At 46.7% G+C, this 24,826-nt stretch overlaps 1 protein-coding gene across 8 annotated transcripts in view; it reads left to right on the plus strand.

Moving 5' to 3' along the window:
• The window catches only part of MARF1 (meiosis regulator and mRNA stability factor 1), a 586,552-nt gene that overhangs the window by 508,612 nt on the left and 53,114 nt on the right, over positions 1-24,826 (plus strand). For all 8 annotated transcript variants that reach the window (XM_069210203.1, XM_069210208.1, XM_069210202.1 and 5 more), the window contains exons 23-26: positions 7,294-7,509; positions 7,753-7,813; positions 7,962-8,099; positions 12,896-13,066. In XM_069210203.1, the coding sequence (XP_069066304.1) occupies positions 7,294-7,509; positions 7,753-7,813; positions 7,962-8,099; positions 12,896-13,066 (586 nt within the window). The remainder of the gene's footprint in view (positions 1-7,293; positions 7,510-7,752; positions 7,814-7,961; positions 8,100-12,895; positions 13,067-24,826) is intronic.

The raw sequence follows: 24,826 nt of genomic DNA on the forward strand, positions 1-24,826 counted from the left end.
GTCTAGCCTGCAGGGCCCGATGTGCGCGTTCAATCACAAACCAGGGTGTCAGAAGATCCCGGGGCAACCAGCATCGGAACCAGTCCTCCAGGAATATGGCCAGGGAGGAGGCGGCAGTGTTTTCGGGCAGTCCCACAATTCTGAGGTTGTTGCGGTGGGATCTGTTTTTGGCATCTTCAGCCCTTCGGTATAGTTCTGCTGTCCGAGTTGTTAGCGTTGATACCTGTGCTTTGAGTGCCATCAGATCGTCTTCCACTGTGGAGATTCTGGACTCCGTTTCCGCAATCCTCGCTGTTGCATTACAATGGTCTTGGCGTACCAGGGCCACATCCACCCTCACTTCTCCAATTTTGCTTTCCACCGCTTCTTGGGATGACTGTATTGCTTGAAGGATAGCTGCCAGGTCGCTGTTCCCGGCCCGCTTCCCTTCGCCACTCTCTGCCCTTCGGTCATCTTTCGGGGCTCCACTGGGGCCCGTGGCAAATTGGTTAATGTGCGTCTGCGCCGCGGCGGGCGGGTTTGTCTATCCTTGCCCATTTTAACTGCCTTTTGGGGCCTGCTTGTAGGTTATCCCCATACCGTGTTTCTCATCAACTTCTGCCGGAATGCCCACTCCTGCCGGTGTGCCCACCTCCGCCGATGTGCCTTGGTTGTGATTCCTTTCTCATGGTACAGATTGGGGGGGGGTTCAGGGGGGGTAGAAATCACTCCTCACCTTTGACCACAGGGACCTCCGTCTCTCTTCACACCAGCATCCCCATTAGGGCCGGTTCCCCTCCTTGTCCACCTCACACCCCCAGATCCTGGGGCTCCTGGTGACCGAAGGTTATTAGTCATGGGGGGTGGGAGGAGAATAAATCGCTCCCTCCTTCTCTCAGGGCCACGGCGTCGTCTCCGCTGTGCCTTCCAGAAGGGGCCCGGATCTATGGGGCCAGGGGCAGCAGTCACTCACCAGCGCGGGGGGAGGAAGAAGCAGGGAGGCCACTGCGATCCGTCCTCGTCCTTCGGGACGCTCCCTGGTGCTCCCTGGTGCTCGCCGGGCCGTCGGACTCACCTCAGCGCCACTCGCCGGATTCGCAGCGCGGACCAGATGTCATCGGCCCCCACAGTTGCTCTTTTTAAAGCACCCCCTTGTGTGACAAGAACATTGGTGGCTGCTCTCTGCCACAAGGTTGTTTGGGGGCATGTAGTCCAGTGCCCCCTGCTGCTGGGAAAAGATACCCAATTAACACACTGAATGGTCTGATAGTTATTCTAAACACACACTCAGTAGGGGTTTATCCTAGGCAAATTCAGCAAACATTCTTAGATCAAAGATAAATCTGTGTACAGTCACCCTAATAGCAAGTAAGTGTAGGAAAGTACCCTTTTTGACATGGTCACGACACTTCTTTGCCACTGATACTGTGGTTTGTCCACTGAAGGTGCACTAGGTTCCTGCTAACCAGGTCCTCTATACCAGTGCCCTTTCCCTAAAACAAGAGAAACTAATTTCATTGTGTACAATTGGCAAACATTTTAGCACCCCTGTAAATCCGTAGGTAAATGGTACCCCTGGTACTCAGTGCATGGGTACTAAAGAGGGTCCCTAAGGGCTGCAGCCAGCATGTTTTATGCCTCCCTAAGAGACTGCATGCAGTTTGCCATTGCAGGCTGCGTGACATGGTGCAAACCATGGGTATTAACGCAACATGACACACATTGTGTGCCGTGTGTAGGAAGTTGGCTTTGTATACACTGTCTCAAGGTGAGAGATAGTGTGCAGAGAGTCCAAGGATTCCCCTTAGAGGTTGATAGTGGCAAAATTAGATAATACTAATGCTCTATTTTGTGTTAGTGTGGTCGAGCAGTAGGCTTATCAGAGGGCAGTGCTAAGCATTTGTTGTACACACACAGGCAATAAATAAGAACACGCACTCTAAGACTTAACTCCAGGCCAATAGGTTTTTATATAGAAAAATATTATTTTCTTAATTTATTTTAGAACCAGAAGATTCAAAAATTAGGTACATACATAAATTATAAGGTACTTCACACAAGTAAATATGGAACTTTGAATTAAAACAGTAATGTACACAGTTCTGACAAAAATGGCAATAAGCTATTTTAAAAGTAGAGACAGTGCAAAAATCAACAGTATTTGTTAGTTTCTCAGGTAAGTAAAGCACTTACAAGTTCAGTCTCCTGGGCATAGGCAGCCCACTGTTGGGGTTTCAAGTCAACCCCAAACACCCAGCAACACTGGGCCGGTCAGGTGCATAGGTCAAAAGTAGGGCCCAGATAACATAGGTGCCTAAGGAGAACAGGAGTGCTCCGGTTCCAGTCTGTAAGCAGGTAAGTACCTGCATCCTCAGGGAGGAGACCAGAGGGGTTTTGTAGAGCCTTTGGGGGAGGGAGGGGTGGGTGTCCCAAACAGGTACATAGAATACACCCTCATGGGCACACGTCGTTGGAGTCGCCTGGGGCTCCTCTCTGCGGTGATGGTTTCTCTGGACACAGACCAGGGGGCGTCCGGCGCAGTGTGTGAAGACTCACGCTATGGGAGTGAGGCTGGAGTCGTCTTTAAAGATGGTTTCTTGGTTGTAGTTTTGGACAGAGCCGCTGTCCTCTGTAGTTTCTTGGTCCTTTAGGTGCAGGTCAGTCCTCTGAGTCCTCAGAGGTCGCTGGTCCTGCTGGATGTGTCGCTGTTGCAGGTTCTTTGAGTCTGGAGACAGGCCAGTAGGGCTGGGGACAAGTCAGTTGTCGTCTCCGTGGGGCTTTCAGGTTAGCAGTCCTGGTTTCAGGTTGCAGGAATCTGATTTCCTGGGTTCAGGGTCACCCCCTAAATACTCAATTTAGGGTGTGTTTAGGTCTGGGGGCAGTAGCCAATGGCTACTGTCCTGGAGGGTGGCTACACACCCTCTTTGTGCTTCCTCCCAGAGTGGAGGGGGGCACATCCCTAATCCTTTTGGGAGGAATCCTCCAAAACAAGATGGAGGATTTCCTAAAGCAGGGGTCACCTCAGCTCAGGACCTCTAAAAGAGTATCCTAAGCTGGAATGCTTGGTAGTAGTGTTTTACATTTGATAGTCCCAAACCCCAATCTCCAGTTTGCCTTCAAGACCCTTTGTGGTAGGCTTGCTTTTTTTGCCACTCCTTTAAAGGTATCAATAGATGTCTAAAGGACGTTCATGTCTCTTCCAGTGATTAGTCAGCAAGTCCTAGAAAGTGTGTAATCTATGTAGGATATTAAGATAATCCACTCAGCCAGGAAATATAGAAATTATGCAATCTAAGAAGGTTGGTGTAGGAAGCTGGATCTATAAATAGTATATCAAAATGTGATATAGTGTGCAGAGAGTCCAGGGGTTCTCCAGAGGCTAAAGTAGATAATACTAATGCTGTCTTTTGTGGTAGTGTGGTCGAGCAGTTGGGTTTATCAGAGGGTAGTGCAAAACATTTGTTGCACACACTGAAAATAAAAGATGCTCACAATCAATGGCTTAACTCCAGACCAAAGGTTTTTATATAGAAAGAATATTTTCTTAATCTATTTTTAGAACCACAAGGTTCAGGTTGCAGGTAAGTACTTCAATAATTTCGTATTTCACACATGTATCAACAGTACTTTGTTTGAAATCGATAAGTCATACAGTTTTTGAAATATTGGCAATAATCTGTTTTGAAAACAGACACTGCAATTTTCAGAAACCTTTCCTGGGGGGAAGGAAAGTTAGTTTAATTTACAGGTAAGTATTCAACTTACAATTTCAGTCTCTGGGTACACCGGTTTAGGTTCAAGATAACCCCAAACACCCACCACCAGCAACACTGGGCCGGCCGGGTGCAGAGGTCAAAGTTGAGCAAACTTAACGGGGGCTACTATGGAGACAGGGAGTATTTAGAATTAGGCCTGTCAGCAGGTAAGTTCCTGCGGCTCGGAGGGCAGACAAGGGGGGATTAGAGGAGCACTGGGAGGCCACAAGTAGGCATCAAACACCCAACCCTCAGCAACACGGGCGGCTGGGTGCAAACAGGCCGTCTGGCTCCCAATGCTGGTCTATGGGGGACCCCGGGGGTCACTCAGAGGCTGCAAGCAAGGAACAGGGGGTCGTCTATGGCAGACCACAGGATGGACAGGGAGGCGGGCCGCCCGCTGAACCGGAAGTCTGGTTCTCCAAGGTCTTGGGGCTGCGGGTGCAGTGTGTCTTTAGGCTTCTGAGATCTTCGTCTGGAGCTCCGTGGTCAGGGGGGTCCTCAGGATTCCCTCTGCAGGAGTCGTGGTGGAGGGGTGGAAAGGTCAACCCAGGGTGGGCACTTGCTCAGAACCACCAGGGCATCCTCTCTAGCTGGTTGTGCCACCTGGACGCTAGCTGTGGGCGCCTGATGCAGAGTGGTTAGGACTCACGCATTCAGAGTGAGGTGGGAATCCTTGTTCGATGGTTTGTTCTTTGACAGGGCCGCTGTCCACAGGAGTTCTTGGTCCTTTCGGGTGCAAGGCAGTCCTCTAGGGCTTGGCAGAGATCGCTGTCGCTGTTCTTTTGTAGGTTCTATGAAACAGGAGACAGGCCGGTAGGGCTGGTACCAAATCAGTTGTCTTCCTTCTCTGCTGGGGGTTTCAGCTTAGCAGTCCTCCTTCTTGTTAGGTTGCCAGGAATCTAGTAAGTTGGGTTCAGGGAAGTCCTTAAATACAAGATTTAGGGGCATTACAGGGGTCAGAGGGCAGTAGCCAATGGCTACTGTCCCTGGGGGTGGCTACACCCTTCTTGTGTCCACTCCCTTTGGGGATGTGCACAATCCTAACCTTATCGCTTCCTGTCCTCCAAACCAAGAAGGAGGATTCAGCGGGGGGGTCACTTCAGCGCAGAACACCCTATGGGTGGTCCCAGCTGAAATGGTCACTCCTTGTTTTTCTTAAGTTTCTCGCCGGACTGTCCGCCAAAAGTGGTGCTTTGTCCGGAGGGGGCGGGCATCTCCACTAGCTGGTGTGCCCTGGGGCAGTGTAACATGAAGCTTCATGCAACTATGCCCTCACTTGTGGTATAGTGCACCCTACCTTAGGACTATACAGTCTGCTAGAGGGGTGACTTACCTATGGCACAGGCAGTGGTTTGTGAGCATGGCACTCTGAGAGGGGGTGCCATGTCGACTTTTCCCCGCCAGCACACACAAGGTGCAATGGTAGTGTGCATGTGCTTGGTGAGGGGTCTCCATGGTGGCATAATACATGCTGCAGCCCTTGGGGACCTTCCCTGGCCACAGGGCCCTTGGTACCATGGGTACCTTTTACAAGGGACTTAACTGTATGTCAAGGGTGTGCCAGTTGTGGAAGCAATAGAACATTTTTCGGGAAAGAACACTGGTGCTGGGGCCTGGTTAGCAGGATCCCAGCACACACTTAGTAGAGTCAGCATCAATATCAGGCAAAATGTGTTGGGGGAGGGGTGTAACCATGCCCCAAAGGGCACTGTCCTTCTCCATCTTCCCCTCCATAACATACGGATTCTCTTAGATGTGAGCTGTCTTAACCTCTTTGCCTGGATTGAATCCTTTTTTATTAGCTTTTTCGTTAAAAAAAAAAAAAAAAACTTTGCCTTACGCATGACAGTGCTTTTTCAGATTTCGCTGTGGCTATCTACGTTTGGAGAATGTCATTGTTTTCCTCCTTATTCTATAATTGTGCTTTTTTTCATAACTATTTATCTAAATTTGTTGTATTTCTGCAAATATACATACATCCCGACTTGTTTTAATACCCCTCACAAAATGTAAACATCATTATCCTCCTTGCCTCTTTTATAGATTTAAGTCCATGTGTCTCTTCAAAAGACAGCCATTGAAAACTTTGCACGATCTTGGTATAATACCACAAAACTGTATCATTTGTAAGATGTGTGTCATAAATGGCACTCTACCCCATGTGAGGTCCCCTGTCACATGTTATATGGAGCTCATTTGTTCATAAGGCCTCTGTGCTCCAGAGTTTGCTGGCTGCCCCTACTGCTTTGTCATGTTAGTTTAAGGTTCTTTATAATCTGAAAGATACTGCTTGCCAAGTCTGTAGGACTTTCTGGCAGCATTGTATCTACTGCTGTTCAAAATACTTTGTTCTATAAGGTCTTTGAATGTTCCCTGTTTTTCTGTAGGTGCAGATCCTGGAATCTGGTGCCCAAAAGGGATGCCATATTGTGATACTTTCGGTGAAACTATTCCCAAGTGTAGTTATTAACTGAACATTACCTTTGTGAATACTGAAGGGAACTTGTGAGGTCATCAGTGAGAGCTACATATGACACGCACATCCATGGCCATGGATGATCTCTTTATTAAACATTTTGAGGCATATTAATGTATTACCTTCAGTTTGTACGTTTGGCCAAAGGTTGACAATGAGGAAAGCACCTCCTCAAGAAGATTGGTATTGTAGTCCTTAAAGAGGAAGCTATCTATAATTGGTAAATACATTAACTCAGCAGAGTAAAGCAAATTGATGGCCATTACCAGATTGCCTCTTAATGCACCTTTTATAAGTGAAGAACCAGGATGCTGTACATTTTAGGCAATTAACTTATTATTCCAATGGGGAATTTTTAGTGGAGCCCACAATTGGGGGGGGGGGGGGGGGATTAATTACCTGTCTGTTAGTTGCAACAGTAGTGAAGATTGATTATAATTCTAAGTAAATAGTTCCTTACTGATGCCTTTGTGGTGTGGACCTTCATGGCTAACGGTTTTATCAAGTGCCTGGTGCTCAACCTGAAGACAAAATAAGTTCTAGCATTCCAGTGTAGTCTTCCCACTTTACAAACTTATCTTCTAAAATGTCAACATCCTTTTTTCAATGTGCAACTTCTTCATACATGATTTGCTTTAGTTGATGTATGCTTTCCCAGAAACTACCAATATCTAAACACTTTGAAACTACAGAAAATCAACATTAATTCTAATGTCTTTGGCAAGGGTTGTTACCTGTTGGCTATTAGATCTTTAGCAAATTATGGTGTGTGCAGGTTCATGATAATTGTGTAACTAACTATAGGAATATTTAAAGGGTACACTAGAAGCCTGCAAGTGATGGCTATGTTCATCTTTGTAGTCTTCTCCTTTTCAGCTACTGGAATATAGTTGTTTCCTAAAGTGTATTAAAAGGTTACATTTTGAACTCAATAAATGTTGCATTTAAATAAGATGTTGTTTTTGGCTGACTTGATAACTCTTAATTGTCACTTTGTTTTTCTGTTAAGTTGAAGTACAGCTGTACTGTAAGTTTTTTTCTGTGTACATTATCATGTTGAAAAAAGATTTTGTTTTGTAGGTATTTACCAATGATGATGTAGCAAAGGAATGTGTGAGGCTCACCACACTGTATCAGTTTGCCAAGAATGTCCGATCCCTACTGCATACCTACCACTACCAGCAGATTTTCTTGCATGAGTTTCCAACTGCCTACAGCAAATATATAGGGGAACTGTTGCAGCCCAAATCCTATGGCTACAATAACCTGGAGGATATATTGGCAGCAATACCCCAGGTATGTTGTATGAAAAACCTAGTTGTCCTAACATAATTTAACTATACTGGGATTATTATGTGTACCAGCTAGCAGACTTATACTGGACTTTATAGAGATGCATCTTAGAATGTGCTTCCAAGCACCTCTGACTTTAAACGTGTTAGTTTTAAGCTTGCAGGCAAGTAAAGCTGTGCCTTTGTTGGTTCTCTGAGTAGTTTTATTAATACAACAACCTGTTGTGTTTTTTCATTTTACATTTAGGTGGTTTGGATAAAAGGACATGGTCATAAGAGAATTGTGGTGTTAAAGAATGATATGAAAAGTAAGTGCAAAATTGCTTAAGTGATATGCTAGTGTTGTGTTATGCAAAGGACAAGCTGTTAGCTGGATAATGTAGTGCCTATTTTTAAATACACATCTTACGTGTTCAGTATTTGTAACATTATTATTGAAGATGCTTTCCTTCTCAGCTCGCGTTAATTCAACAAGTTCATCACCAGCTGAAGCCCTTGAGTATGGAAGTGACACCCCGGTGGATAATCAGCAGAAGGAAAGGACATCATTCATTGTTTCATTGAAACTGGAACAAATTGGGGCTTCTGCTATTGGTACAGTATAATGACCTATTATGCAATATTGGTTTCATATTGTCACTAGCATTCTTCCTAAAATACATATTACATATGAGGTTTGTATCATTTGGAGGATAGGTGATCATCCCCTGCTTATTGGGCTCTAATTTATGTTATTAACTAGCAAATCCTATTTTTCCACCTTGAAAAAATTGCTAGCAATGGGATTGTGTAAATCGGATCACTTTTATAAATTTGACTGGGAGCCCATTATCACAAAGCTGGTTACGCACAGTGATATAATTGACGGTTTAGGCTATTGTCCAGACAAGCTTATCTAGAACCTCTTTAGCTTCCTCTTCTACCATACAGAGCTTTAATGTAGACCTAGGAGCACTTTCTTCATTACTGTTGTGTAGGACCTGCAAATTATAAGAAAAAATATAAGGGTCTAAACCCTATAATAGTGGTCTCTGGATTAAGTATCTTTTCTGAATTCTTCTTGAACAGCATCTCCTCCTCTGCTTGGTGTACTTGTGCAGGCAGTAATCTGCCTGCACTGCCTATTCATAATGTTTGTCCCTTAAGCAGAGAAGATTAATTGACTCCCTTTCTGTTGTAGTGTTAAATTGAGGTTTCTCTTTATTGAGTTAGGACAGAAGACATGATGAAGGAGAGGCATTGTGTTTGTTGGATAAATCTCAGATGGAATTTTCCAATAACTCCATTTAACTAGTAAAATTTATTGTGTCAAGAAGCTGCCTGTATCCAAGTGCACCTACCTATAACTTATTAGCTGACCGGATCGTTCTTGTTCTTAACAGTTCCCTTATTAAGTTATAGGACATCTTTGATATGAGACAGTAGGATGGCGTTTAATAGTATCTTTTAGATTATGCATGTTTAACTCCATCCAGTAAATTTGGGTTGGAAGTATGAAAACCTTACTTGGTCGTTAGGTGCATGCATCGTGCCAAATACAAAGCATCAGTGTTGAATCTGTACATAAGCAAGGACTGTCCTGTTCTCATCATCTTGGTTTTCTTCATATGTAAAGTGTTCAACATCATGTCCACACTACATCTATTCTTCTTTTCTTTGCTAAGTGTATTTTCCACTCTTTCATTTTACATTTTCCTGTTTTAGGTCTGGGCTATGCTGAGCTTTTTGATTAAAGATTCTCTGATGTAACTTATTTAGATTATATTGATCAATCAGTTGATAGAGGCATTCAGCTATTCAGAAAAGGACCATATGTTATTTTGTAGGCTGTCCACAGCAATAGGTTCACTGCAGGGTGTGTTGTATGCTTTGCTCCGTGTAAGCACACCCTGTCCTCCTGAAGCCACTGAACTGACTAAAAAGGGAACTTGTGAAAAAAGCTGAAAACTCAAACCAGGGCTTCCAAGGGGAAGATGCCCTAGTGACTGTGGAGAGATGATTCCCTGAACCCTCGACCCCACTAATCTTCTTACCCCTCCTCTTTGTTCCCATCTGAGAGGAATGGTGCCATGTCGATGCAAGAAATAGCCCTGTCTTATATTTAAAATGTCCAGTAACTTTTTGCCATGTGTTTCAGAGAAGAGCCTATGAGAAGCCCACATTAAGAGAAAGGGTTGTTTGGTTTTTTTAAAAGATCTGCTTCAGCTACAACTTTATCACATAATATCTTAGTGTTTCCTCTGAGGCCTGTCTGTGTAATAGGTGGTAGTTATAGTCTAGTCATTTTCAACTGTTTAAAGGCATAAGCTCCCAATCATGCAGTCAGATGTTGACCACTTTTGGTCTTCTAATTAGATGAAGTTCATGGAGTTTGGTCTGGAGCCATCGAAGTTCTACACCCAGTGGAACAGATCTGGGATTCTGCAAAGCACCCTTAGTTACATGTTTAGGCTGTCTGGACAATTCCACTGCAAGTCGTTTAATTGTTTCCCTGACCAGTGGCCTTGCTTGGTGATATAATAGAATGGAGCATATAATGTAACTTTGGTCAAGTCTAATATCCTTGTCTATATGGTATCTGTGGAAAAATGAAGTAAAATAGAGGTCGTCCTGATGTCCTTCAGGAGTTAGTTTATTCTTTGGAAGAATCGCACCTTGGTTTTGGTTATTTGAATCCTGTATCCGTTGTTTGACAATTTATAAATCAGTTTTTATTACTTTTTCTGGATATCCATACAATTTAAACACTGCAGTTCAGGATCAATTTTATGCAATTTACATGCATGAATGTATTAAGAGTTTTACAGTTTCATTCATTTGTGCAGTTAGTGTTTTTGTACTGCATAGTTGTGTGTGTCAATCATCAACAGTATTAGACTTTTCAAACTTGAGAGTGAGTTAGTGGGGCATGTCGTCATACTAATATTGTCTTCATTAGAGATAGTACTGCAGCATCTTGTAGTTTTTTATATATCCTCATGAGCTATGCACATGGAAGTGGGAGGGTTTGCAGGAGGGGGCAGTGCTTTCAGTTTATCTGAATATATAAAATGCTATAGTACTTCAGGTACTCACTTGGTGTGAAGTCTGACTGCTGAGACTGTGGTCACCTTGCTTTCAGGGCATAGTATTTTATGACTTATCAATAGCAACATTTTTGACTGATAGGGACATATATGTCCATGCCCTCTGTCCTATCGTGTGGCAAAAGTTTGCATTTATTGTAGCTTTTTAACACTTTATTTCTTGTTATTGGTGCTGCAATCCATGCCCTTCATTCTTCCAAGTTCATGATGGAGGTTATTGCTCTGTAATAGTTTGACTTTTATTGTACCATTATCTGTTTTGTCTTGCTGAATAGAGCTCATTTAATTTCTGCCAAGTTTATATGGACACCTTTCTTATCTGTCCTGTGTTCAATAATTTCAATTCAAACTAGATGGAACCCAAACAGTCAATAGGTTTGTATTGTTTGGGTTCCTTCGTTAGACCAGCAACAGTCAACCAGACATTCCTTACCCCATTATTATATAGGTTGATATCAAGTTTCAAAAGCTACTCGTCACATTTGGAGTGTCTCCTCCCTCTTCATGGGCATGTTTGTCGGAGGATCTCCTCACTTCTCAAGCCATAGTTGTACATTCATCTTGGTCTTCCTCTAACTTGTCATCAGTTGTGGTACTTCTAATATGCATTTCTCCAGTAAGCCCCTATCTACTTTTCTATACATGGAGCCTGCAGTTTTACCCAGTAAATGGTCATACATCTCTGTGCTAGCACCGACCCCAGGTGCATATTTTCTTTCTTTCCAGCATGCGTAATGTGCATCTTCCTGGGTCTACAACACCATATATCAGATCACACAACAAGGATGTGGTCTGATCTCTTGGACATCTCTTTTGTTTTCTTATAGCATCTTGTTTTTGTGCTGCTCATAAGGTCAAGGCTGTGGTGTCTCAATTGTCATATGATGACCGTGTCTGACTTGTTATCCTGCATTTTGTCAAGGCCTTATTTAAAGGCTTTCTGGTGATTGTAGTGCCTCCTAAAGTTTTGTGATCCATTCTTCTATTAATCTGACTGGTGTGGATGGTCCTGCTGTGTCATGTTGCGAGCTGAATTGATGTAAGGGTGGGCACAAATCCCTGCTCTCGAGGAGCATTTGCCACTGGGGAAAGCAGACTAACATGCTGAGAACAGTGCTGTGTTTTTAGTGAAGGAGTATGTCATTGTGCGGCGGAGAGGTAGAGGGCTTCCAGATAACCTTCAAAACCCCTATCTAACCCATTTCTATGGAGGGAGTGGGGGAAAATGTGAATGTTTGAAGACCATTGCCTTACAGCATCTGAGACATACTTTGTCACATCTGTTACTATTTTCTGTCACAATGTTGGCTCTTGCAAAGACTAGGACTTTGCTTTCTAAATGTTCTATTTCTTCCACTCTGTCATTTGTTTGCCTTATTGCTTGTTGTTTCAACTCTTCCCTCAAATTCCTCATATTAATGGTTTTCATTTTCCTACACTTAATCGAATCCAATTTCTGAGTGGACCACTCTCTTGAAGACTAACGAGCAATGAATCTACATTTGCTCCAATAGATCAGGCATGATTTTTTATGAACACAGTGTAACTCTCTGTATTGCCACTACAGTGAATAACGTGGCAGATATCCACTATTAAATTAGGATCTTTCAAGTATTCTGCCCAGGTGCTGCTCATTGAGAATAAAGAAATGCATTCATTTTCGGTTTCTGATGATGAGACCAGTACCTTAAGTATCTGAACATTGTATTTTGCTCCATGAAGAATACCCATTCAAAAAGATTTTCTTGAAGGTTCAGCTCTTTGGTATAGCAGACAGTGAAAAGTGCGATGGGTGCAGCTGCACCCGTCGCACCGCTGCAACACCGCCGGCTCCATTTGGAGCCGGCTCCCGTGTTGCGGCAGACATCCCCTCTGGGCTGGCGGGCGGAAACCAGGTTTCCGCCCGCCAGCCCAGAGGGGATCTCCAAATGGCCTCCGCGGGAGTGCAGCCGCATTGGCGGCTGCCCGGCGGATACAACGAGGGCCTCTGTCTTTAACTACTGGAGGTGTAAAACTCTTTAACAGCTGTTTGAATTCTGAAGAGAAGAATAAAGGTGCACACGCAATATGAGTGTAAAATGGGGCAGTGTGTTCACTCCTACTACCCACTGGTAGGATTATTGCTTTTAAAAAATGTACTATTGTTTTTGTTGACGTTAAGTGAAATAAGCGGTAAAGCTCCTCTCTGGAAATAGTATAGTGAATCGGATGTATTCCTACACAATGCCCATATACCAGTTTATGTTGCTTTGTTAGTAGTTGCCATTTTATTCAGTGTGATGTGGCCTTTTTGACTTTTTACAGACCCAAATGAGTTTGAGAAGGAGCTTATGTGCCTCACCAACACTTCTCCTGTGGATCTCTTGTGTGGACCTGTACCTTCCTGCCTCCCTTCTCCACAGCTGAGACCTGATCCAGTTCTTGTCCAGCCTGCTGATCTCATACAGTTTGAGGAGCACCTTCCAAGTCACAACAGTATGTTGTAAACTCTAGATCTAAATAAATCTGCATGACTTGTTTTGTACAAGTTTATATTTTACTTTTTTATAACTGTTTTTATTGATTTTATAATGCAGAACCAACAAAAACAATACAGTGCATATCATTGCAAGTCGTCACAAATATCTCCTTTGAGGACAGAGTACAGGAATATGCATCAACAGCAACCATTGCAGTAATATTTCCAATCAGCCCACCTACTAGCTAACATGCTCATGTAACCAATCCTCATGTACACTATAAGTACCAGAGTTGCAACATTGCAACGATTGGCTGTCACCATTATATCCCACATATACATTCCATTATTCAATCAAAATTATCAGTTCTCCATTCAGAGCTTAAATCCTCCATAACAGTTAAATGTTCCAATAATGTTCCCCATGCAATCAAGTCAGTTAGTGCCCCCTCCTCCCTGCATGTTAGCCGCATATGTTCTTCTGCGGTTCCCATTCCATTATATCTCGTATCCAGGAATGAAGGGTGGGCTCCTGGCACTCATCCAGCCTATGGCCACCCTGCGCTTAGCCAGTACTATAGCTAGTTGTGTTAGTCTGTATGGGATGCGCCTTCCCAGTGGTCTCTTTACAATGCCTAAAAGGCATGTCAACGGCGGTGCTTAGAGTATCACACCCGTGACCTCTTCAACCTTTCCAACCACCTCCCTCCAAAACCGCTGCACCTGCCTGCAGGTCCAAACCAAATGCAGAAAGGAGGTACTTAATGCACCACATCTAGACACCCAGTCTCTTTGGTTGGGTCTATCTTGTTGAGACGATTAGGTGTAATATACGTATGGTGCACAAAATTGAAATGTAGAAGCTTAAACCACTTATTGCATGAGGCTGTGAGCATCAGCGACAGAGCTGTAGACCAATCAGTGTCCTCTATAGGATCCCCCAGTTCTCGCTCCCGGGCCCTCCGCTCAACACATACCACACCTGATAATTAAGTGAGTCATCAACCTAATTTATCAGCCCGTTCAACACCTTGGAGGCCGGTGGGGAGACCGGGAAACCACACCAGATCTCCCAGACCAAACTCTCCATTCTGATGGATACAACTACCTGTGGATTCCTCACCTAATGAATACTCCCATGGCGCCAGCATTCGACGGAAATCTTCTTACTAGTCTCTGCTCGTCGACGAGGACGTCACTCTAGCCCACGCGATGCCGTCTGACGTCATACAGGCAATAAGAGGTCCTCGCCGACGTGCCGATGACAGTTCCCTTTTTTCCGTGCATTCGAAACGGTTATCTTCGAGGGAGCTACTGTTACCTTCGTGGTTAGTGTATTGTCTGCTGCGTAGTCTTCTCTGCGGTAATAATGTCTCAGAGGAAGTCGGGTTTCAAGCCCTGTCGAGAGTGTGGGGGCAAGATGTCAGTTACAGATCCTCACTCCGACTGTCTATGGTGTTTGAGCTCCGACCACGACGTCTCGACTTGCGATTCATGTCAACACATGAATCCGAAGGCCCTCAAAGAGCGTGAGGCCAAGTTATTCATGGCAAAGTCAAAGAAGAAGGAGAAACATCATAAGAAGTCTTCTTCGCCAAGGTCTCACCGGCGTCATCGAGACTCCCGGCGACGTAGAGACTCACGACGTCATTCCAGCAAGGAGTCTCGTTCGAGGTCACCTTCGGCTCGGCGTCGGAGGACTTGGGAGGTCAGCCCCACGGTCATGCCGCATCCATCGACGCCGTTGCCCTCTCCGGCGTCACCGACTTCGCCTGGTCAGGCGTCGGTGATTGAGGTGGTGCAGCCTCTTGTGTTTTCTCCGGCGTCGCAGACGTCGAGGTCGGGGTCGCCCTCGATCCAGGCACCCCAGTATCCGGCTTTTCCCACTCCTGGAGCCGATAGTACCGCGTTTCTTAATGCGATGTATACCATCTTTCAGCAGATGGCTCCAGGAGCTGCTCCGGCTGGTCCTTCGGGGCCCTTGGCCTTTTCGTTGGGTGATCCTGCGCCTCTTCGGCCGGCACCCTTTATGCCCTTTCTCCCTTTTTGGGAATGTGGGCTCGGCGCCGGTGCCGGCGTCGGTGGCCGCTCCGGTGGCTTCGGATGTTTCGGCCCCGGAGGTTGCCCTTCCGTCGAAGTCAGGATTTTGCCCTGTGACTCCGGTTGGTCCATCGGCTCCAAGACCTCGTCGTCCGGCTCCTACCTCGGCGCCGAAGCTGCCTGTGGCGCCGGACGCGGCGTCAGATGCTTCTGGAGATCGGCGCCGTTCTTCGACATCGGCGGAGGCCATGTCGACTCCGCGTATCGAGGAGAGACTTCATTCGAGGAGGCGTGCTCTCCGTCTTTTAGAAGAACAGGAGTACCAGCGAGTCTTAGAGGAGGGAGAGATTGAGGACTCTGGAGACGGACTACATGGTCTGGATACAGCCAGTGGGCTGGACACTTCCCCTGAGTGGGACCTTTCATCTCCAGGGGAATATACAGAGGAGGCTGCTTCCTTTCATGCTGTGGTGAGGAAGGCAGCGAGCTTTTTGGACATGCCTTTGCCGGTGGCAGAGGCAAAGCAGAATTTGCTGACAGAGGTATTGCATCCGGCCTCTGCTGCAGCTGAGCCTCTCTTGCCATTTAATGAGGCTTTGCTGCATCCGGTGTTGGAGGTGTGGAAGAAGCCGGTGTCTTCCTCGGCTGTTCATAGGGCTGTGGCCAGGAGGTATCGAGCTGCACCATCTGACCCTGGCTTTCTCTCTAGACACCCTTCGCCGGAGAGCTTGGTGGTGCAAGCCTCCTGTTCCTCAAAGTCAGCGCCTGGTTCCTTCCCGACGGTGCCTGGAGACAGAGACTCCAAGAAACTGGACGCGCAGTCCAAGAAAATATTTTCGTCATGCAGTTTGGCGTTGAAGGCCACCAACGCAACGTGCATTCTGGGGAGGTACATCCATGCTCTGATGGATGATATTTCATCTTCATTTACGGAGCTCCCCCAGGGTCTCTTGGATGTGGTCTCGGACGCCCAGGCTGCCGCGACCCAGATTATCCAGTCTGGGCTGGACACGACCGACTCGGTGGCCAGGGCGATGGGCACGGCTGTGGTGGCAAGAAGACAGGCCTGGCTCCGAAACTCAGGGTTTTCTGCGGATGTGCAGTCGACCCTGCTGGACCTCCCGTTTGATGGGGACAGACTGTTTGGAGCCAAGGCAGATTCGGCCTTGGAACGATTTAAGGAGAGCAGAGCCACAGCCAAATCGTTAGGACTGCAAGCTCCTTCTTCCTCTGCCTCTTCTAGATTTTTCAGGAGGTTTCGGGGATTTGGGCGTGGCTCTTCTTCCTCTTCCTTTCGGGGGAGGTTCCAGCAACCCGCCTCTTCCCTCCCCTATAGGTCATTTAGAGGGAGGGGGAGGGGTGGGGCCCGTACCAGAGGAGCCTCTCAACAGCACTCTGCCTCTTCCTCGTCCTCTGGAGGGGTGCAGCAGGGGAAGCAGCCTTAGGCTTCCACCGTTTCCCACTCACTCCTCTCCTGTAGGGGGAAGATTACAGCATTTTCTCTACAAGTGGAAGTCTATCACAACGGACACTTGGGTTCTCGGCATTGTGGGGAAAGGCTACGCCCTTCCCTTTCGGGAGTTCCCGCCCCTCATCCCGCCCCACCCATCTTATTGTTCAGAAGAACACCTCCTGTTACTAGAACAGGAGGTTCAAGTCCTCCTTTCAAAGGGCGCGGTAGAGTTGGTCCCAGAGCAGGAAAAGGGTCGAGGTTGTTACTCAAGATACTTCCTGATTCCCAAAAAGGATGGTCAGTTGAGACCAATCCTGGATCTGAGGATCTTGAATTGGTTCCTCAAACAGGAAAAGTTCAAGATGCTGACCCTAGCACAGGTGCTTTTGGCGTTGAACAAGGAAGATTGGATGGTGTCTGTCGACTTGCAGGATGCTTACTTTCATATCCCGATACTCAAGTCGCACAGGAAGTATCTCCAGTTTGTGGTAGGGTCGCAGCACTATCAGTTTGCGGTCCTCCCGTTTGGTCTTACTTCAGCACCTCGGGTCTTCACAAAGTTGATGTCAGTGGTTGCGGCGGAGCTCAGAAGGAAGGGGATAGCACTATTCCCTTATTTGGACGACTGGTTGATCAAAGCCAAGTCCCCGGAGCTTGTGTCGCATCATCTGCAGTCAACAACCCAGTTGTTGTTCGACCTGGGCTTTTCGGTGAACGTGCCCAAATCTCACCTGGAGCCCTCTCAGCGCCTCCTGTTCATAGGGGCAGTACTGGATACAACATTGGGTCGAGCCTTTCCTCCGCCTCAGCGGATTCAAGATATTCAGGAATTGGTTCCAATGTTTCGAAATGGAGCGGTAGTTCCAGTCCTCAAGGTCCTTCGTCTGCTCGGTCTGTTCGCCTCCGGCATTCTGTTGGTCACGCATGCTCGCTGGCACATGAGGGCTCTTCAGTGGTGCCTCCGAAGGCAGTGGTCTCAACACAAGGGAGATTTAGAAGGTACTGTCAAGATCTCCAGAGATGCTGCTGTGGAATTGAAGTGGTGGATTGCGGGCAACAATCTTTCACAGGGAAAGCCGTTCGCGCAGTCGCCACCAGTGGCCACGGTCATAACGGATGCTTCCACCCTAGGATGGGGAGCTCATCTGGGGGATCTGGAGATCAAAGGGCTTTGGTCTCCAGAGGAACAGGTGTTTCATATCAATCTGTTGGAGTTACGGGCTGTACGTCTGGCTCTCAAGGCCTTCCTCCCATCCCTTCGTGGTCAGTCGGTACAGGTCCTGACGGACAATACTACCACGATGTGGTACATAAACAAACAGGGAGGAGTAGGGTCGTACCTTCTCTGCAGAGAAGCTCTTCGGCTATGGTCCTGGGCAAAGGACCATCAGATTTGCTTGGTGGCAAATCATCTGGCCGGGGTCTTGAATGTACGTGCGGACAGTCTCAGTCGCCAATTCTCGGCAGACCACGAGTGGCGTCTCCATCCAGATCAGGTCTGTCTAATCTTCCAGATATGGGGGTTTCCTCGGATAGATCTGTTTGCCACTCTAGAGAACGCGCATTGCCCGTTATTCTGCAGCCTCCAGTATCCGATGCAGGGAGCGTTGGGGGACGCGTTTCAGATAACCTGGTGCGACCAGTTGCTTTACGCGTTTCCCCCCATACCCTTGATTCCTCGAGTGTTGAGGAAAATTCGCCAAGACCGGGCCCAAGTCATCTTAATAGCTCCGGATTGGCCAAGGAGGGTATGGTACTCCGACCTTCTCCAACTCTCACTGTGCCCTCCGCTCCGTCTCCCTCTCAGGGCAGACCTCCTCTCGCAGTCGCAGGGGCAGGTTTTACACCCCAACCTCCAGAGTCTGCACCTACATGCTTGGAGATTGAACGGGGCAACCTGAGTTCCTTCTCTCTCCCGCCTGATGTAGTGGATGTTATCTTAGCGGCCAGGCGACACTCCACTAAATCTATCTACGCTAATAGGTGGTCTAAATTTGTTATGTGGTGTGGAGAGAGACAGATTGATCCCTTACATGCTCATCTGTCACATGTTTTGTCTTTTGCACTGTCTCTAGCGCAGAAAGGTTGTGCAGTGTCTACCATTAAGGGTTATTTGTCGGCCTTGTCAGCCTTCATTTGTCTTCCAGACCAACCATCGTTATTTAAATCCCCTATTGTTCTCAGATTCTTGAAAGGTCTTCTGAATCAATATCCTCCAAAACCATTCGTTATGCCTCAATGGGATTTGTCCTTGGTCCTGACTTTCCTTATGGGGTCCCCTTTTGAGCCTATGCATTCTTGCCCCTTAAGGTATTTGGTTATTAAAACAGTATTCCTGGTAGCTATAACATCTGCAAGGAGAGTGAGTGAGTTGCAGGCCTTATCGGTTAAACCCCCTTATATAACGTTTTATGGGGATTAGGTGGTGTTGAGGACCAAGGCTGCTTTCCTTCCGAAGGTTGTTTCACCCTTCCATTTGGCTCAGACAATCACTTTGTCCACGTTTTATCCTCCGCCTCATCCTTCAAAGGAGGAAGAAAGACTACATCGCCTGGACCCAAAAAGGGCGTTGAGCTTCTATATCGACAGAATGAAGGATATCAGGCTGGAGGATCAGCTGTTTGTCGGATACGTGGGCAAGAGGAGAGGAAAGGCAGTCCACAAGAGAACACTCTCCAGGTGGGTTGTTCTTTGCATTAAAATCTGTTACTCTTTGGCAAAGAAGGATCCGCCTGAGGGCATTAGAGCTCACTCCACCAGAGCTAAGTCGGCCTCTTCGGCCTTGGCCAGGGGTGTTCCTGTGGTCGACATCTGCAAGGCCGCAACTTGGTCGTCCCTTCACACTTTTGTGAAACATTACTGTTTGGACTCTGAGGTCAGAAGGGACGGTCATTTTGCACGGTCAGTGCTGCAGGATTTCTTGGTTTGACCATTTAGGCACCCACCGCCGGGCGTGGTACTGCTTTGGGACTCTATTCATTAGGTGAGGAATCCACAGGTAGTTGTATCCATCAGAAGAACGAGTTACTTACCTTCGGTAACGATTTTTCTGGTGGATACATTAGCTACCTGTGGATTCCTCACGGTCCCACCCGCCTCCCCGTTGCCTTTTTGGTCTCTCCAAGCAATCCTTGAGTGTGCTCCTTTTGGTCTTCAAAGTTGCAATACATTTTGCATATATGATATTTGTATATATGTGTATATTTATATATAAATCTATATATATTGTGTATATACATGATTCGTATGTATAAATATATTTATTTGTTTAAAAAAAAAAAAAAAAAAGGTTATATTAAATCTACAGCTATTTTATTGCAATGTTGTGTGATTTACAATATTAAGAGATGTTGCTTTGCTCTTTCATTACATTGGGTTATTATTCTCATGCACGTAAAAAATGTTGGTACTGTCATCGGCACGTCGGCGAGGACCTCTTATTGCCTGTATGACGTCAGACGGCGTCGCGTGGGCTAGAGTGACGTCCTCGTCGACGTGCAGAGACTAGTAAGAAGATTTCCGTCGAATGCTGGCGCCATGGGAGTATTCATTAGGTGAGGAATCCACAGGTAGCTAATGTATCCACCAGAAAAATCGTTACCGAAGGTAAGTAACTCGTTCTTTTGGGATACTGCAGGAACTGACTGGGAACAAACCAAACGTATTCTGTGCCTCCTGAAAGGACATAAACTCCCCATTAGGGTATAAGTCCCCTGCTACAAGACATCCTCCCACTCTCCAGTTTTCCAAGGACATGAAGTTATCCATATCCCGAAAGGGAACATATCTTCAGTTCCCTGTCAAACGAGCATGTCAAATCACTTTCTTAACCGCTTGCTCCCAAATCCATGCAGTAGTTCTGACCAAGTATGGGACAGCTGTTTCCGAGCAACCACCCTTCATCAGTACATGTGTGAACGTATCTTTGCCCATCATTCCTTCAAATAGTCGCATCTCCAAATTGTCCGACTCAGTCATCCACTTTGCAGCATGTTGCAAGTGTGCTGCTTAATAATCATGCCTAATATTAGGGATAGCCAACCCTCTGCCTTCCAGCGCCACTCTACTGCGACGCCCAGTCCACTCCAGCAAGATCAGTAAACTGTCCAGGCGACTAAAGAGCAGAGCAGCTAATGGAAATAAAGAATGCTGTACCAGGTATAAACACAGTGGCAAAAACACCATCTTTGCTATAGCCGCCCTTCCCTTTACCGAAAGAGGCAGCCTGTTCCAGAACTACACCGAGAGCTCAAAGCCAGTCACTACTCGTTCTACATTATGTATGTCATGCGCTGCCACAGTGTGGGTAACACAGATACCCAGGTATCTAAAGCTTTCTAGCTCCCACCGGAGCCCCACCACCGGTAATTTCTCCAGAGGTGCACCACAGAGTAGCCCTAGAGGAAACAGGAGCGACTTATTCGTATTCACCTTAAGACCAGATACAGCCCCAAACTCCTCCTGTAACCGCAACAGCAGAGATACCAAAATACTTGGCTCTCGAAAATATACTAACACATCATCTGCGTATAAAGAGATGACGTGGGTAACGTGTCCCACCCAAATGCACCATGGGGGCCAATTCCTCAAGCAGCCACTCTGCCTGTAGTTCCACCAGTAAGGAGAAAGAAGAGGTGAAAGTGGACACCCCTGTCAGGTCCCCCTGACAATTACCCAGGATTCAGATAGCTCCCCTCCCACCCGAATACGTGCGGAGGGTGCAGTATAAAGCAAGCACCCATTCCCAGAAGTACTGCCAGGAGCTAGCTCCACTCCACCGTATCAAAGTCCTTTTCTAGGTCCAGTGATGCTAGCGCCAATTTGTCTTCCGCACCCATGGTTTCATTCAAGACATGTGCTAAACGACGTAAGTTAGAAGTCATATTATGGCCAGGTATGAAACCGCATTGGTCTTCATGCACCAGACCCCGAATCACTCTCCGTAGCCGAGTAGCCAATATCTTACACAGGATCTTAACATCACTATTCAGCATGGTGAGCGGCTATAGGAGGAGATGTCACCCGGATCCCCCCCAGGTTTGAGCATTAGGCAAGCAATGCCCTGGCTCATGGACTTCGGCAGGACACCCAACGCCCTGGCCTCTTCAAACACCGCCAATAATTTCTTTCGCAGAAGGAGAGAAAATGTCTGATGGAGCTCGATCGGAAACCCATCCCCATCCGGGAACCTAGATTTTGGCAATGCCTCCACCGCCATACTCACTTCCTCTACAGTTATCTCAGCCTCCAAACTCTTCTTACTCTCAGGCTCCAGCTGTGGGAGTCTGCTCTGCTTCAGGAACTTTCCCAAATAATCATCTAGCACTGATACACCAGCACGTGATACTGCCTGCAATTTTCCACTAATACTTCTAAAATATCCCTGCAATTAGTAATCTGCATACCTTTGGCATTCCGGATATGTAGAATGAGGGGAGATTCCACTTCTCGCTTTAGGATCCATACCAGTAATTTACCGGATTTGTCCCTCTCCCTGTATAGACGCTGTCTGTAGGATCTAAGTGTTACCTTATCTATGTCTCCCAGCATCTATTGACTTCCCTATACAACCTGAGCTGCTCTTTTTCTGCCTCCCTTGTTATTAGTGTCTGGTGCTGCATAGCCGCTAGCTTACCCTCCCATTCGCTGAGATTTGGTTCCACCCCGCAAGTGGTGCCTATGCATGCCCCTCTCAGAATGGCCTTCATGGCCTCCCACTCCATTCCTCTAGAGGCAGTAGAGCTCCAACTCAAGGCTTTGAAGTCTTTAATGGCAACTGCCATTTTGACACGACAGACGGCATCAGTCAGAAATTCCGTAGGCATATGCTGTTGAATAGGCTCTCATTATCTTAATGAGACTACTGAATATTTGGGCAGCAGGATCGTTCGCAGTGTGGGGGACTAAGTCTGACCCACGGTGAAGGACCCTGGTCACCCCAAATCCGGGTTATGCTACGGCTATCTAGCAGTGCCTCATCTCTCCCAAAGGGAAGAGACAATTGGGCAGCCGAGCGCAGACATCTTAATGCTTCCCAGGGAAGTCGTGGTCACTCAGGTCACAACCAGTTCTCTCGTACAAAGTGCGGTCTCATATATGAATGACAAAGGCAGTTTAAGTTTTAAGGATTGGTTTAATAAAACGACTGCATTTTAGATAACAAGGCGTGAGCCGCAATAACCAGAACCATACAACACAGTAGGATTGAAATAGGCACGAGGAGAGTGAAACATAAGAATAAGGCTATCAGATTGCAACTAAATTATGTTCTCTCTGAGTTATATTTTGAGCACAGCATGTAAAGCTCTAAGCCTGCCTTTCTGGTTCCCCCGGGAGGACATCAACCCTCATACCTGAGCAAAGGCCTGTGATCTAGATCAGCATCTGCAACAGGGCAGTCAGCATCTAGTTGTGGGTTCCTGGTCAGAATCTCCCTCTCACGTGTATCAGGACTAGAAAGTGTTTTTATAACTAACACGCCGGTGTTCTAAGAAACGTCCCTACGTAAGGATATGTACTTTCTACGAACCATAAAGACTTAACTTCTACCGCGTCTATCGGCAATGTACCAGACTGTATCCTTGACTGAAGCACAGAGCGAGCAAGAATGTATTGTTTGAGAACACAGTGCTGAAGTAAGCTAAACAGTGTGATAGAAGGAAATAAAACAAGACCGTGAAACTGGTTATTGTAAAATAACAGTGCGAGGCTAAATAAAATGCATCTAGGGCAAAGTGCACAGAGGCCTAACACATTAAGCAAACGCGCAAAAAGCTACATTAAAAATGGCTACACTACAATGGCAACTACGTGTCACCCTGGCATCTGCCCCCCCCACTGCAGCTGCATCAATACCAATGCATGAGCAATTCAGTCCACCCAGGAGAAAGCAGTAAAGCCGACTATACGTATTGTGTGTTGTGGAATGACAGTTATACTCCCTACTCTCCCGGTGTAGTTCTCTCCACCCGTCCCATAATCCTAAATTGTGCATGCCCGCTGTGAGGGACCTCGCCATTAATGGTTTAGTACCTTGTTTAGATGGGTAACGATCTTTCCACCATCCAATAAACAATTCTAGTCTCTAGCCCATACAATAGGAGCCTCCCCCCCCTCCCCCCAACACCTCCAGTATATTATCAAAGCAATAATCATCTGTGTTAGGTGTATAAGTGTTAAGAATAGTAAGAGGCACCCCATTTAACGTACCCTGTAGGGGTATATATCTCCCCTGCACATCAGCTTCGCTGTAGACATGGGTAAATGGGACCCCGGGCGCAACCTAGATTGCTCCTACTCTTGCGTAAGAGGAAAAGGACGAGAACACCCGACCCCGCCATTTCTTAGCAAGCTTTTGCGATTCCTCCTCATTGTGTGCGTTTCCTGTAGATGGGCTATTTAAACCTTATGCCGCTGCGTAAAAGAATGCACCCTATAGCTGTAGGAAAGTATCCTATTTTTGGCATGGTTACCCCTATTTTCTGCCTGATGTCCATGTGTTTGACTGTGTTCACTGGGGTCCTGCTAACCAGGACCCCAGTGATTATGCTCTCTCTACTCTGGATGTTGTCACTGCATACTGGTAACCCAGTATTTCACCCAAAATTGGCATACTGGTAACCCCCTTATAAGTCCCTACTATATGGACCTGGGTACCCAGGGCATTAGGGTTCCAGGTGATCCCTATGGGCTAGAGCTTTTATTTTGCCACCCATAGGGATCCCATGCAAAGGATTCTACAGGACTGCCATTGTAGCCTATGTGAAAAGGTGCATGCACCCTTTCACTGCCACTTAAACTGCACCAGGTCACTTGTAAGTCACCCTTATTGTGGGCCTTCCAGCCCTGAAGGCAGGGTTCAGAGTACCTGTGTGTGAGGGCATCCCTGCAGTAGCAGAGTTGCCCCCAGGACCTCAGGACCATTTTCCCGGACTTCGTGAGTGTGGATACGTCATTTCACATGTGCACTGAACATAGGTCACCACCTTTGTCCAACTCCACAATGGTATCTCCGAATATGGCCATGTTTGGTATCAACCATGTTGGAATCATACCCAAGGCTATTGCAAGCATTGGTTTTATGATTCCATGCACTCTGGGGGGCTCCTTAGAGGACCCAGAGGACTGCCATTACAGCCTTCTGAGGTTTTCCAGGCAGCCCCAGCTGCTGCCACCTCTCAGGCAGGTTTCTGCCCTCCTAGTGCTCAGGCAGCTCGAGCCCAGGAAGACAGAACAAAGGATTTCCTTTGCGAGGTGGGTGTTACACCCTACCCCTTTGGAAATA

The sequence above is a fragment of the Pleurodeles waltl genome, chromosome 10, assembly GCF_031143425.1.
Source record: "Pleurodeles waltl isolate 20211129_DDA chromosome 10, aPleWal1.hap1.20221129, whole genome shotgun sequence".
Classification (NCBI taxonomy): Eukaryota; Metazoa; Chordata; class Amphibia; order Caudata; family Salamandridae; genus Pleurodeles; species Pleurodeles waltl.